The sequence below is a fragment of the Barbus barbus genome (genome assembly GCF_936440315.1).
Source record: "Barbus barbus genome assembly, chromosome: 29".
Classification (NCBI taxonomy): Eukaryota; Metazoa; Chordata; class Actinopteri; order Cypriniformes; family Cyprinidae; genus Barbus; species Barbus barbus.
In genome coordinates this window covers 24,436,259-24,452,521 of record NC_136757.1, presented here as the reverse complement: position 1 = coordinate 24,452,521, position 16,263 = coordinate 24,436,259, and the positions used below count along the sequence as shown (strand labels likewise).

General features: G+C 35.7%; 1 protein-coding gene across 2 annotated transcripts; it reads left to right on the top strand.

Moving 5' to 3' along the window:
- Positions 1–195: 195 nt before the first annotated feature.
- LOC306849763 (frataxin, mitochondrial-like) lies at positions 196–5,380 on the top strand. 2 transcript variants are annotated; one of them, XM_079385056.1, is made up of 6 exons: positions 196–396; positions 762–830; positions 1,287–1,363; positions 1,940–2,060; positions 4,003–4,100; positions 4,303–5,380. In XM_079385056.1, the coding sequence occupies exons 1-6, from the start codon at positions 277–279 to the stop codon at positions 4,439–4,441; spliced, it is 624 nt and encodes a 207-aa protein (XP_079241182.1). In that variant the 5' UTR covers positions 196–276; the 3' UTR covers positions 4,442–5,380. The 2 variants fall into 2 exon arrangements, with proteins under 2 accessions (XP_079241182.1, XP_079241183.1); XM_079385057.1 differs by having other exon boundaries at positions 240–396; positions 4,268–4,384.
- The last annotated feature ends 10,883 nt before the right edge of the window (positions 5,381–16,263 follow it).

The following is a 16,263-nucleotide window of genomic DNA, read 5'->3' as shown; positions in this document are numbered from 1 at the left end:
GGCATTATTTCTTTTTCTAAGAAATACAGGATTAGATCAGAAAATATAGATGGGTTATAATTCAAAAGGAATGCAAATAAAGAGGAAGAAAAGAAAGAGGGAAAGGGGAAAGAAGAGGGGGAAAAGAAATTAAGAATATATATATATTTTTTTTTTTACTAAAGTATATAAAACTGTGATGTTACACACTCCTGTACAGTAGGTGACGGTATGCACCTCTAAATGCTGGTTTGCGATCCGCCATTAAACTAAAAGAAGAAGAAGAAGCAGACTTGCATGCTTTTAGAAGCTATGTCAAGGTTAATTAACAAGTGTCATTCTCTTTATTTACTCAGCTTGAGCTCCACATGTCACCAGCAAGCCTCCAGACTGTCAACGATGAGAAGTGGACTTGAAGTGAGTGAGCTGTAAACAAACGTTTAGCATGAATTGAATTGAATTGAATTGAATTGTCTCTGCGCCGTGGCAGGTTATGATGAGACGTGTCTCTTATGATAGACTCTTGTTTTGTTGTAAAGTTAAATGTCTTTCTCTGTTCTTTTTTTAATATAGAGAATAATTCTATTATATAAGGTCTGGACAGACTGGCTACCTTTATTTTATTAGGTGCTTAGCCTGTTAAACGAACCCTAGCCTGTAGTTTAGCACGTGCTTTTATGCTGAATAGTAGTCCAATTTTGATTATCTTAATTAGTGTAACTGTTTGTTTTTTAGTTGTCAGAATATCTTAAAGCGTTTTGTTTGTGACTCATTTGTTTTAGTCAATATGTAGGAGTATTTCTTCAGCTCACACAGTCACAAGGACCTTTGTTTGTGGAGGACATTCACAGGTAAACAACAGATCTTTTGTGCCTTTTTTATGTTTCAGTAAAAGCTAGAATATTTACATAAAACATTACATTTTAGCTGCACTAGAACAGGAAGGGCTTAAGGAAAAGTGAAAGCATAAAACAATTATTTGTCTTTACACTCATTATTCCTTAATCCCTTCCTGTTCTGGCTTCTACTGCTTTGAATGATGACAGAAAGCTTGTATTATTCTCACTTCTTATTGCCATCCTACATTTATGCATTTAGCAGACGCTTTTATCCAAAGCGACTTACATTGCATTCAAGTTACAGTTTGTAATCGCCATCCTATTAATGAATCACTTGTATTCCTCAACTGTAAGTCACTTTGGAGGAAAGTGTCTGCTAAATTAATACATGTAAACTTTCTAAATCAGGTCTCAAAATGTTTAAAAGTTTAAATTAACTTCTTTCACCTATATCAACCGATATTTAAGTGGTTTGATTGGATTCTGAAGAGAAGGGAACTCCATTTAAGCACACCACTTGGAGAAGAAAAGCCACTTCAGTTCAGGTGAATAGTGTTTGCTAATTCTCAGTTTAAAGTTTGATTTTGCACTAATCACTGACAGAACACAACATCTGCAATATTCATTTTATATGAATTATTCAGTTAGACATACCCGTTGTGATTTACCATTGTCATTATCATTTACCATTACCAGTATCAATATCCCTTTTACTTTTATTATACAATAAGATATACCAGTTATGATTTATCATTGTGTTGGTGAGGGTTTGTTTATTGTAAGATCATTGTTCAAATAATTGTAATTTTCTAAGATGTATTTTTTTTAGTGTGTTAAAAAATATTTATCAAAAAGTCCCAGCAATGTCAGCCTCCCATTTCCCTGCCCTCGTAATTTTCTTTTTATTGCTCGCATTCAAATAAAAATCTAAATAGTTTAAATAACTAGCCAATACAAAGATATTACCACAGAAACATACCATACAAACCAAACAGATATACTTGATGTCAACCACTTATTTTTCTCATTTGTTATTTGCCCATTAGCATCATATTCACTAGTATTTTGCAATGATTGGAAACTATTATTTTCTTAACATACACAGTGATTGTTTTGTATAGAGACCTAACAGAGACAGAATATGAGAAACTAGCAGATGAGACACTGGATGCATTGGCAGACTATTTTGAAGACCTCACAGATGAGAGCTTCACTGGAATGGAATATGACGTTGTCTTCTCTGTAAGTTCACATGTCCATATTCTCGCATCCTTTCACATTAAATCCCTGTGGTGCTCTTACATCTCAACCTTATGAAAAGTCTGTTGTGCCTAGATGTCCAGTAGGGGCCAATGTTGGTCTGTGTTAGGCTGTTTGCAACCCATTTATTTGAATGAACCAGGATCTTTAATTAGAAAAAATATAGAGTAGAGCCATTTGGAGGTGTAAATTGATTTCAGATATATGATATTATAGTTATTATTCTTAGATCAATTGATATAGACCATTGCCGTTATAAAAGTAAACAAAAATTATAATTGGCAAGATTTAAAAAATTGTGAAAATAATTCATTAAAAATATTTTTGGCATGATTTGGAGTTGTTGTTTCCCATCTTTTCTTAAAGTTACATACTTCATGTAACCCATTTGTCTAAACTTGATATTCCCAGCCTTTTTGTGGAACATTGCAATTAAGTTGTTGCTCTGTAGGGTGAAAAATGAGTCCTGAAACTTTTATGGTGGTATCTTTTCTCTTCTTCTTTCATAGGAAAAGAGGTTTGTTTGAGTGTTATTGTTGTTGAGTGCTCCTGCACGACTTCTCCCGAGAGTTTACAGCAACAAAAGCCATTTGTGCAGCAGCCTTTGTTGCAGCACCATGCAGAGAAAATGCACGTCTCCTGAAGGATTTATGAAGGCTGTAAACACTCAGAGCTTTTAGCATGTTATTATAAGACTGGAGTAATGCCACTTTCAATCTTTTCTCTCACACACACACACACACACACACACACAAACACACAAACACAGATATGCATTTATTCATTCATTTATTTAACTAATATCTTTCTCAAACCCAGTGAATGATTGAGTCCATGCACTCATTTCAGTTTCATTTAAGCGTCTGGTGGGTGGCCAGCAAACCCTGCTGACAGATTGATTGGTCATTCACACTCCTTGCTCTCCTCTGGCTGGATAAATGTCAGGTGGTGAGCTTCCTGTCAGCTACTTACTCTGAGTGGCCCATTTTTACACCTCTCTATAGCCTCACATGCAACCCGCAAACACAGACAGCTGCAGTCGTCCCCTCAAATGGGATTCAGAAAATTCTGTTTTGCACACTGACTCTGTTGCTACAGCTAGGATGATATAATGATACTGCGTCCCTTTAGATCAAACATTCGGACAGCTGTGAGCCAAGGTGCCGTTGACAGATTGAGCCATGTTCCCAGTGCTTGGCCTCGGATCTGACTGTACACTCACACATATATAAATCATCTTTGTTGAGGTTCTTTCATATACATTTGTTACACATGATTAAACAATCATTTTGTTTAAGAATTCTAAACCAGTGGCATTTTGGCATCAATTTAATTGTAAGAGTTTGCGGTTTAAATGGGATGTTGTGATTTAGGATCATTCTCATTCAGTGCTGTGAAAAGGGGTGTGGGTGTGTGTAAGTGTGTATATGTATGTATGTATGTATATATATATATATATATATATATATATATATATATATATATATATATATATATGGTTGGGAAAAAGTAAGCGAAACCCATTAATTTATTATAAATCTATATAATAATCAAAGAAAAATTTTGACCAGGGGTGCATCAGGTAGTCTGTGGCAAAACTATGGGTGCTCCACAGAGGGAACAAAATATCAAAATTGAAAAGTGGATCCTGTTGAAAAATACAAAAAAAATTAAAATCCACATCCAGGCACCTTTTTTTTTTTTTTTTTTTTTTTTTTTTGCAATTGTATATAATTTTTTTATTTATTATTATATTAAGTTATTTTCTAAATTATAAATATCTTATAAATATAAATATATATGTATAATTAAAAAATATATTTCATCCATTCGAGTTGTTATTCCTGTAATTGGTGCCATTTTTATGTTAAAGCCCCAGACTGAAGCCCTTGTATGATTACATGTGTGTTAAATTTCTTAACAGAATGGAGTACTGACGTTGAAAGTGGGCTCTGACCATGGTACATACGTTATCAATAAACAGACACCCAACCGACAGATTTGGCTCTCCTCACCGACAAGGTTAGACACTCAATCTTAATGTGCATATGTTATGCTTAACTGTTTCAATTTCTTGCTAATATGTAAATTCTTAAGTGCCAGTATTATTTTTTGCCTTTAGAAATGCTAGTTCTTGCATTACATATTAACAGTGTGATATAATGAGAGCAAATATGTTCACTTTTCAGCTTGATCAGACATTTCTGAATGTTTCCTTTCTCAGTGGGCCGAAACGCTACGATTGGATGGGGGAGCGATGGGTGTACGCTCACGACGGCATGGCATTGCATAATCTACTCTCCAAAGAGTTGTCCGTCATCTTCAAATCAAATATAGACCTGTCACATCTCATCCATTCATAATGAGACCGATGTGAAGAACAGATACTGTTATAGATCCTTTCCACACCAGTTCTCTTGTGACTCATGATCTTTTTGGTAAAACCTTAAAACTGTAGCCAGTGCTCAAAAAGACCTTCTGGATTACAATATTGTTATGATTTATGCCTCTTTTTGCATGCAGACCTACAAATTCAGCCAAAAAAGTTCTAAAACCATCAAATCCCAAACAAGCAGACCTGGGATGAGCTGTAGAGATGATTTATTTTGTCTGCATCAAACCTGTGTGCAATTATAATCTTAAAACGCACTCAGAACAGCAGAAAGTGCTCTCATAATCCCCGTAAACCTGTACCTGGTTAGATTAAAACCAGATTAAAGAGATCACATTTAATGGCTCTTAAACCATTTGGATAAGACAAATGGGCACAGATTGTTTTTTGGAGGCTGTGTTTATCTGCTCGCCTGGCCCTGGTTGAACTAGAGGCTGCTGGCTTGATGCAGGAAAAGAAGGGGATTATGACAGACAGATGGAGAAGTTTTTGCTCTAAAAGCCCCCGGCCAGAGCCTTTATTCAATTTTTATCTGTGAGTAACGGCATTACATCTGATCATATTCTTCAGAGCTTTACCGCCACCCTCTGATGATGTAAAAATACCAGCCTAATTTAGCATCAGCCCGCCTGTCAGTTAAAGCTGTGTTATTAACTCTGGTGATACAACTCCCCAGACGCTCCTTAACGTAATAGCCCATATATCGCAACATTAATTTGACACGCTGTCCATGCAGATGTTAAAATATGAGATGGATTGCACTGTGGTGATGCATTTGATGTCTTTATTCGGGTTGCTTTCGATGAAACAATGGCACATCTGCTGCCATGATGATGTCTGATGTACTTGTCCATTGATGCATATGTAAATATAATATGAAATAAATAAATTAGAATGTTGTTTTATTTTCATTGTTGACACATTGTGGTTTATGGTTAATTTTAGCAGCTTAATAATAATAAATTATATAACATTAGAAATTTGATGCTTAGTTTAATTTTAATTCTTGTCATAAATCAAAATAATACATCTTAATATTTAATACTACTACAAATAATATATTTAATGCTAGTATAGTTATATTCATTAAAACTACTTGTATTAACATCATTAAATATTAATAATATTCATTAGTTTTTTTATTATTGGATTTATGAAATGTTTAATTTAAGCTTTTTCTTAAGTATAATAGTTCATCATTTATAATGTTATGATATTACATTAAATATGTATTATTATTAATAATATATAGTCATAAATACATGTGAAAATAAGTAATTAATTTAATAGTTTGGGTTTTTTGCAAGAAAATGTTTTAGGATTTTGATTTATGAATTAAGTTTTTGTACGTGAGTATAATATTTCATTATAATGTTACAATATTACATTAAGTATAATAATATAATATAAATGCTGAAAAAATAATACAGTCATTATTTAATTTTTAAATGTTATTTTTTTTATTTCATTTGTTTTGCAAGAAAATGTTCAAGGCCAGTATTTTCAGCAGCTTGTTTGTGTATGCTCATGTGTCGTAAATGCAAATGATTTCAGTGTTACACTTTGATATGAAGATTCGAGACCAATTATTTTGATACAAGTCTCTCATAGTAATTGCACCAGCTGCTTTGACATCTTTGTGTCTTTGAGCTAAAGGGTCCTTTAAGATGCCAGATTTTTCCTAGTACAAATGGCACCTAATTATGATACAAGCAGCTATTCAATCAGCGCTCACGGCCGATGATAAACGCTTCGAGCATCTTGTCTCTCTTTGTCCAGACATGAATATGCAAATGTCTATTATAGAGCTCTACTCGCAGGCCCAAAAATAGCATGAAGTTTCCATGGGAACATGGATTTATCACTGAACTCTGATGTCAGTTGAGTGGTTTTGCTCCAAACAAGCCAAGGAAGTCTGAAAGATTCCCCGAGCTCACGCATGTTTTGGCTGTCATCTCGCCCTGTTGCTGGACATCAGACATCGCCCTCGGCAGAGCGTTTCTCAGAAGAATGTCGTCTAATGTATTCGTTCAGGAATACCATGAAAACATCAAGTTCAAATTACAATGCGACCTGGGAAAATGAACTCACGTGACCTGTTATGTCAAGCAGCAAAACAACACTTGTCTGATGATGCAGTAATGATATTTTTGAATTGAGGATTTAATGTTGCAAAGAAGAAAAAGGAACTGTTCATAAAATCAGGTGAGTCTTGTCCTTTCTTGTTATTTTACTCCGTTAACTGCAAAGCCACGAATCAAACAAAAGACCTGATGCACTTCAGATGACTCAACTGTACCGTGTAGAGGGCTGTTTGGAATTAATTCCACATTAAAAGAAACTGATTAATTGGAATTTGTTGAATGTTAATTAGCACAAGTTGTTTGAACTTCAGTGCAAAATCTGTAAATCTAATTTCTTGATTATGCAAAATTATCAAAGGGATTTCTACAATATTCAAATGGTACTGTAGTCTGCTTATGTATGCGTGTTCCCAAAGAAAAAAAAAAGATCATTTTGACTTTCTTCATGTGATTGTGATGTTATAAAATCAGCTTTTATTTCTCACAGTTATGACTTAATATCATAATATATCACATTTTCAGTCTCATTTAAGGTATAGTCAAAATGACAGGAAATATTCTCAGAATGTGACTGTATCTCACAAATGTCCCTTTATTTTGATAACTGAGAAATTATATCTCAAAATAAGGTGTTCTGGTTGGTTGCTAGGTGGTTGTTAAATGGTCCAAGTCAAAAGAGTTCACCCTCAAGTCTCTGTTTTATTATGGTCTAGATATGGCTTGAAAAATTGTCCATAAAGTGGAGCTGCTTAAAGTAATAACTCCTTGATAAGTCAGGTGGCGTTGCAAAGAGCCGTCCATGCCCCGCTTAGTTACTGTTGCTATGTCCGACAAGCCATGGTGTTCTCGCACAGTGAAAATACATTGCGGAGCAAAGACGAAACTGAAGACACACGGACAGACAAGACAGAGCAGGCTACTTTAAGTATGAAACAAAGTCTCAGCTTTAAAATTTTATTTTTTTTAAAGAAATTCAAACAGTTTTGTTGCTCTTTAATGTGTTGTGACAGATCGATGTAGCAAGCGGCACATAAACCGATCATCTTTTCCTCTTTACTAGATATAGCATGAAATAAACATAAATGAACATCAGAAGGTATCTTGTTTCAACTGCAGAAAGACATCGATACGCACCATTTTTCAAGTACAGGACCAGGACGTTAATCTACTCTCCTGTTCGGTTTGTTTGTCTGACAAATAGTTTTTCCGCTTTGGTCAGATCACCTGTCAATCCCACGAAGGGTCAGTTGTACTGGACATGATACTGGTTTGTCAGCAGAACACTAGTGAGGGACGTTTTGAAGTCTTTCAACTCAAGTAATAAGCAAAATGTGTGTATTATTATATTGATTACATATTGAACAATCTCAACAGTAAGACAGACCTAACAAGAGCCGCTGTTTCAAGAAAGATAAGGTCCTTCTCAGATTCTGCTTCAGATATTATCTTAAGAAGGTCTCACAAAAGAAGCAAAAAAACATGTGTTCTGCTTTGACGATATGAGTGCAATGGAGTCGCTGTCAAAGATAAGAAATTAATCTTTCTGATTTCCAGCGAATGCAGCAATTTGTCTCAATTTTCTTCAGGTTTATGGCAGCTCTGTCAAGCTCAAAGATTTAATTCCTCCACAGGCCTCATGGTACAGATACCATTAGTCAAACATACATTAAAAAAATTTATGACATTTTAACAGATTTTAGAATAAAATGACCAAATATAGGGTAGTGTATGTTAGTGCTGTAACTGGTCACCATTTCCTGTTTTCACCATTTTTAATGAGCTTTTTGAATTCCTTTGTTCATTTCACTGGTCCTGGGGCATTAACAGCTTTTAGAAAGTAAAAAATAAGTGTATATAGGCTCTCAGGTACTATTAAGTCATAAATGTATGCAAAATAACATTTGCTGTTAAATTTAAATTCAGAAGGCATTTCAGACAGATCATATCACACCACAGGACATTTCAAATTATTAAGCTATTTTAATTCACCATTTCAAACATTTAGACTTCAATATGCTACATACACAGAAGAAAGTAAATGTTATTTTTTTTATGCTTATTAATGCTGAAATCACTCTTTCTTTTTAGTGATTATGTGACTACCAGGGTCCAGAATTATGATTTTTGCCACTATATATATTTCCAGCCATTAAATTGTATTTTGCATTATTTTTATTGTTTAAAAATGTCAAATATTTTGTATTATATTTAAAAAAATATTTTGTCTCTGCAACAGCAGTCGCTTGCAGCGTCATTTAGATGAACCAGAAAACTAATGTTTTTGTTTAATAGACAGTTTTTACCTTTTACTTAATTTAAAAATGATTCAGATCAGTCAGTTGTTGACAATTGTTAATTTTGGACACATGCAGCGCAATTGAACATGGAAGTAGCTCTGCATAAACCAACACAAATACATTTCATAGTAGGAGATAAAACATTCTCCTTTCTTAACTAAAAAGCCTAAAAAGCCCATGTTGAGGTCCAGATTAACAATAAATTTTCAAGGATCCTCAAGAGATTGCTCTATAAAATTACTTGCATGTTAAATGCCGCTCTGTTTCTGCCTCTTTTCCACCCGGACATAAAGCATATCAAAGGTGACATTGCACTGACCTTGATATATGAAAGCTTAAGCAGCAGCTCTCAATAATAAACACTCCTGTATTAGCTTCAGACACTTCTCAAGGCTGCAAGGCAATATGGATTCATGGAATGAGAACGAGTTTCCCGGATCTGAAGCTGTTAATAAGACATGACTCAGAGAACATGGTCTGGCATGAATTCCTGCAGCTTTGTTGACCTACATCAATACCAAGGTGATTTTTATGTCGCACCTTTTTGATATTTCAGTTCAGGATTATTGATTTATCTGAAACTGCTGAGACACAAAGAAGTTGGGGGCAAGTGAAACTATAGTCCCAAAAAAAAATAAAAATAAAAAATTGGCCAATTCTTTGTGATAAAACAACATTTATATAGATATTCCACTCATTTCTGGATGCAGGATTTTTCTGAGCGACAAATGCAATGTGACTAATTAGTTTGGAGCCACGGGAAAATTATGTGTAATTGTTTTAATGCAAACAGTACATCATGCACTTTGAAGACATAAAGATACAGTACACTGATAGTTGTATCAGTTTGTTTCTCTACTTTGTATTTTATCTTGTTGTATCTTGTATTTGTGTATTGCAGGTGTGTATTGATTTGTGTGTGTGTGTGTGTGTGTGTGTGCGTGCGTGTGCACCTGGTATTCATCACGTCCTGGGGACCAAATGTCCCCACAAGGATAGTAATACCAGTAAATCTTAATCTTGTGGGGACATTTTTTGGTCCCCATGAGGAAACAAGCTTATAAATCATACAGCATAAAGTTTTTTGAAAATCTAAAAATGCAGCATGTTTCCTGCAATAGCACATACAGATTGTACAGTATAAAAACCATTACGCCTATGGGATGTCCCCATAAAACATGGAAACCCAACATGTGTGTGTGTGTGTGTGTGTGTGTGTGTGTGTGTGTGATACACAATGATGAAATTGGCCATTTGTTGAAAATGTAGATATAAAAATATTGATAGGTTCATCAAGTGTAATATTAGTGCATCATTAATAATATATTCATTAAATCTTTAGCAAATCTCAAGATAAATATAATTTTCCTGCTGTACATTACAATGTTGTAATTTTAGATAGTTTTTTTTTTTTAAAGAATTATAAAAATTGACCTTAATTTTAATATTAGTCCATCCCTAATTATATTCATTAGATACAGTAGATGTTTTCAGGGCTTTTAAACGCTTGAAATGGACTTATATTTTCCCATCTGCTGCCTTTTGAATCACAGCTCACGACAGTCACTAGTGAAGGTCTTTAATACCTGGAGAAAGCAATCTGTTAGCATTCCCATTCATCTCAATGGCAGTTGCTCAGCTCTTTCTGGACCCCCTGGAAGTATGTGATTTGAAATCTGGCAAACCTTGAGCAGATTTATAGTGATTAGTCCAAACTGAGGTGTCCATCAGATGAACCTTTGAAAACGTTCATTACCCAAGGCCCTTCTGAAGTAGTTATTTTCGAAGGCTTGTGGCTGCCTTGAATGTTCTCCAATCTAAGTCTCATAGGCATCATTTACATTATTTGCTGCGCTGTTGGTGGTATGACAGGTGGCGTGCGCCCTTTGATATTTAATAGAGATGTATGAGACTACTGTATAGCATCTCTGTGGTTTAATACACCATTTAGAACTACTGGCTCTCCATTCAAGATGAATGAAACACAGTGTGCTAATGTGACGGTGTGAGGACACTATGCACATATTTGGGTGCAGGTTGCCAATAAATCACATTTGTGTTTCTGACATTGTTATATTCAATTATATTTAGACATGAGAAATAAATTGGTAGCACAGGTGATGAAAATCCTCTGTGGTGTGAGTATTCATCTGAACTCGCCTATCACAAGTTGAAGTTATTGATTACAAAGCTTAGCGATTTGCTTTCCTTGATTTTATAATAGAGTTATCATACATTTGAGATGTTGAAGGTTTAAATCAAAGCCACATTAAAACAGATTTACATGTATAAAAACAAATGAATGTGCAATGCAATGTGTATTGACTTAATGCTTAAGGTAGGTCGGGGCAAGTTGTCATACACTATAACATACAAGACCACTGCTAGAAGAAGAACATTGTGTAACTGACTCAAAAAAGGACTTTTCTCTTGTGACAACTAGCCCCGGTCTCCTTTACAGCTCGCTAGTGAGCACATACCCCTTGTTAAAAGACATGACTGTGCTTACATATGTGTTCTGCTGAAAGTGCATGTGAAGCAGCTTGTATTACGCTGATTTCATATGATCGGTGCCCTTCCTAGTGAGGTGGTGTCCAATTGTCCATTGCTTATAAGAGGTCAACTGTTCCCTTCAATCCCAGAATCCCATATTTCATAATCAGAATGACCCCTACGCACTTTCCACACTCTCATGCTCACAGCAGCAGTGTACAGTAAGCTGTGGAGTAAAGCCAAAGCGCTGCATTAATTGGCCAAAAAACAGCAGCCCAAGGTTGTGGCGATAGATTTTTTTTTTGTCCTTGACACTCCTCCCTCTTGCTGAGGAGCGGATGTGTTAGTCTCTTTCACATATTTGAAGGTTGTGCCTCACGTTTAGTGCTCCACACAACTTCAACTCTTGCCTCGTTCCTGTAGTTCATAAAGCCAGTATACTTGGATCAGCAGCTTTTATTGGTTCTGAAATATAAGAACTTTCAAATGTCACAAAGAAACATCTGCTATAATATCATGAAATATCTGCGATTTACACTCCGTTTTAAATGTTTAAAGTCAGTAAGAATTTAACTTTTTTTGACAGAAATCTTTTAATGCTCACTAAATCTGAATTTATTTGATCAAACATGCAGTAAAAACTGCAATATTGTGAAATATATTACAATTTTAGTAACTGTAACTGTTTTAATATATTTTAAAATATAATTTATTTCTGTGATGCAACATAGAATTTTCAGCACAGTTACTCCAGTCTTCAGTGTCACATGATCCTTCAGAAATCATTCTAATATGCTGATTTGGGGCTCAAGAAACATTTCTTATTATTGAAAAGATAAAGCAACATTTTTTCCAGGATTCTCAGATGAATAGAAAGTTCAAAAGAACAGCATTTATTTGAAATATAAATATTTTGTAACATATAAATATCTTTGCTTCCACTTTTGATCAGTTTATTGCATCCTTCCTGGAAAAAAATCTTACTGACCTCAGACTTATAGTGGATATGTTTTTTGGCGGGGGGGTTCTTTTGCAAAAATGTGATTTCTGAATTGCCTTCACTTAAGAAAAATTCTGTTATTGGCTGCATTTACCAGTAGAAACTAACTAGGCCATGCTAACCAGCTAAAATTGACCTAACACTTACATTAAACATAACCTAAAAATCTGATTGGCTGATCGTAATGTGATTATGAGACTAGCTGAGATGTTGATTCAGGAACACGGTTCCCTTGAGTAAATCACGTTAAGCATTTTGCAGTCAGATACTTGCATATTTTTGGCCAATCTGTGCTGTATCTATTGATTTTAGCAGTGATTAGTTCACAGCCTGACACCAACACAAGCGGATAATTGTCACCCATTTGCTATTCAGCTCTTAGCGGTCGTAATGAAAGGAGTAATCAGCACATCCTCAGGGTGCTCACACTAATTAAAGAGGCAGAGTGTTGTGACAGGGTCACCTCTGTCACTGGCACTGAACCAACACAGATACAGTTCACTCGTGTGACTGCCGTCATGAAACACACAGTAGCTCTGTCATCATATAGCCTACTGTACACTATTTCTGTTTCGCTTTCATTGCTTTTTGATTGATCTGTATTAATCGTTCACCCAAAATTTTTAATTTATTCACCCCATATCATTCCAAACCTATACGGTATTTTTTTTTCATCCATAGGAGATGTTTTGAAAATGTAATATATTTGCCAATAGTACTATACATTTCTTTAGGTGCAAAACATTGTAGTGAGAAAAAAAGTTTTTTTTATTAAATTACTGTAAAATCATTCATAACTCAAAAAGGTGAGCTCATGCAGTTTTCATTTTTTTTATTGTAAAATTGAAATAACTGAACAACCGTGCATATATATATATATATATATATATATATATATATATATATGCCCCCTTAAGTAACTAGTAAAGTAACACATTTTTTTATTTAGAAGGAAATATCAGAGTTACTTTTTCAAATAAATAACGCCAGTTACTTTGTTTCCCATGTCTTGACTGACAGCTCTCATGGCACAAATCCAAATATTCCATAATATTTCCATATTTGCGTTGCGATGTAATGTATCTGAATACCAAACTACTATTTATTATGTAAATGATAGGCTTTGTACTTCAGTCGCGTTCCAACAGTGACACGCGCTGATGTTTGGTTCACTGTATTTTATTTTGATAAAGTACCAACTGTGCTGTCAAGTTAGCAATGCTAGAACTGATGTGTTTTGTGTGTGTGTGTGTGTGTGTGTGTGTGTGTGTGTGTGTGTATGTGTCACTTCAACTGTTTCCTCCAACACAAAAAATCACTGAAACTCAGCATATAACGATATAGGCTATGTTACGTGTCACACTGTTTTTTTCCCCCTTGTTTATCTGTAAACTAAATCAAATATATTTCAAGAATTTATTCCTTGAATGTATATATGTTCTGCAGATTTTATATATATAACATAATGTAATAATATTTAGTATTTTCACATCTAGGTGGAATTTTTTTAAAAATTTGTACTACTGTCTGTTCAAAATAAATGAAAAGAAACCGAGCATAGTAGATTTGTTTTTTTCCTGTTGTACCGAAATCGTATCGAACCGTGACCCCCGAACCGAGACATCTGTGAACCGTTCCACACCTAATATATATATATATATATACACTCACCTAAAGGATTATTAGGAACACCATACTAATACTGTGTTTGACCCCCTTTCGCCTTCAGAACTGCCTTAATTCTATGTGGCATTGATTCAACAAGGTGCTGAAAGCATTCTTTAGAAATGTTGGCCCATATTGATAGGATAGCATCTTGCAGTTGATGGATATTTGTGGGATGCACATCCAGGGCACGAAGCTCCCGTCCCACCACATCCCAAAGATGCTCTATTGGGTTGAAATCTGGTGACTGTGGGGGCCATTTTAGTACAGTGAACTCATTGTCATGTTCAAGAAACCAATTTGAAATGATTCGAGCTTTGTGACATGGTGCATTATTCTGCTGGAAGTAGCCATCAGAGGATGGGTACATGGTGGTCATAAAGGGATGGACATGGTCAGAAACAAAGCTCAGGTAGGCCGTGGCATTTAAACAATGCCCAATTGGCACTAAGGGGCCTAAAGTGTGCCAAGAAAACATCCCCCACACCATTACACCACCACCACCAGCCTGCACAGTGGTAACAAGGCATGATGGATCCATGTTCTCATTCTGTTTACGCCAAATTCTGACTCTACCATCTGAATGTCTCAACAGAAATCGAGACTCATCAGACCAGGCAACATTTTTCCAGTCTTCAACCGTCCAATTTTGGTGAGCTCGTGCAAATTGTAGCCTCTTTGTAGTGGAGATGAGTGGTACCCGGTGGGGTCTTCTGCTGTTGTAGCCCATCCGCCTCAAGGTTGTGCGTGTTGTGGCTTCACAAATGCTTTGCTGCATACCTCGGTTGTAACAAGTGGATATTTCAGTCAAAGTTGCTCTTCTATCAGCTTGAATCAGTCGGCCCATTCTCCTCTGACCTCTAGCATCAACAAGGCATTTTCGCCCACAGGACTGCCGCATACTGGATGTTTTTCCCTTTTCACACCATTCTTTGTAAACCCTAGAAATGGTTATGCGTGAAAATCCCAGTAACTGAGCAGATTGTGAAATACTCAGACCGGCCCGTCTGGCACCAACAACCATGCCACGCTCAAAATTGCTTAAATCACTTTTCTTTCCCATTCTGACATTCAGTTTGGAGTTCAGGAGATTGTCTTGACCAGGACCACACCCCTAAATGCATTGAAGCAACTGCTATGTGATTGGTTGATTAGATAATTGCATTAATGAGAAATTGAACAGGTGTTCCTAATAATCCTTTAGGTGAGTGTATATATAGTAACGGGGTGGAAGAATCATGCAACAAGGAGAGCTCAGATTAAATTCCCCGGAGGGTGGATTTATTAACAAAAAAGAGTCTTTAACTGCCGTGCTCCGGACCAGGAAATCCAGGAAATCTTTTTGACCGTTGTGAAAGTTGTGAGTTACAGAATTATGTTATCTACCTTTATACAATGCATGACATTGACTGTAATTCTGTTTAAAATTCAATATGGTGTCCATCCTGACTAAGATCTATCTTTTTTTTTAACAGCTCTCTTGTGATGAAATGCTATGGACAAGTCAACGCCTGAATGTTTAAAGGGCAGATTTTATTGCCAAGATGAAACACTCCAATTGCCCACTGTCACTGCAAATTCTCAATCTTAATGCGAATTCATGCTGTATATTTCAGTTCACTTTAATCTAAGTTAGTGCAAGTGGAGAAATGACTCTGATGCATGAAGGTCTCCAATGTTACACAGCAGGGCATCTGTAATGTCGCAGCTGGAGCTAGTTGGTCAATGCTTAAGCTTCGTATTTGCATGTAAATGCAAGTGCTTAATATTTCCAAGTGTCTCAGCATTGATTGATTTAGCAGAAGCAGAATTTCATATGTGCGAGCAGACCTGAGCTAAATGCACAGCCATGCTCTCATAATACTGCTGACTCCAGACCAGCTGACTCCCAGCAAGAGGATCATGACTTGTAATCAAATGAGGATGATCCCCACACCAACACACACACTCACACACTCTCTCTCTCTCTCTTTCTCTCTATCTATCCCTTCCTAACCTTTTTCCATCTCTGTCTTTATCTCCTTAATATTGTTTGTGTTGTGTATGAGATTGACCTTGTGTTTATCCATATCATGTGCTTTAGTTATCGATCTGAATGAAGTTGCAAACACTTTTCAAGCCTTTGAATGCTTCCGATAGCCTTCTTTTTAGGAGAATCGTTGTTTTTTTTAAATAGTTTTTATTATGTGTTTGGACCAGTAGTGGTGTTGGCTATTACTCATATCATATGTAGATCAAACTTCAAGTTAATAAA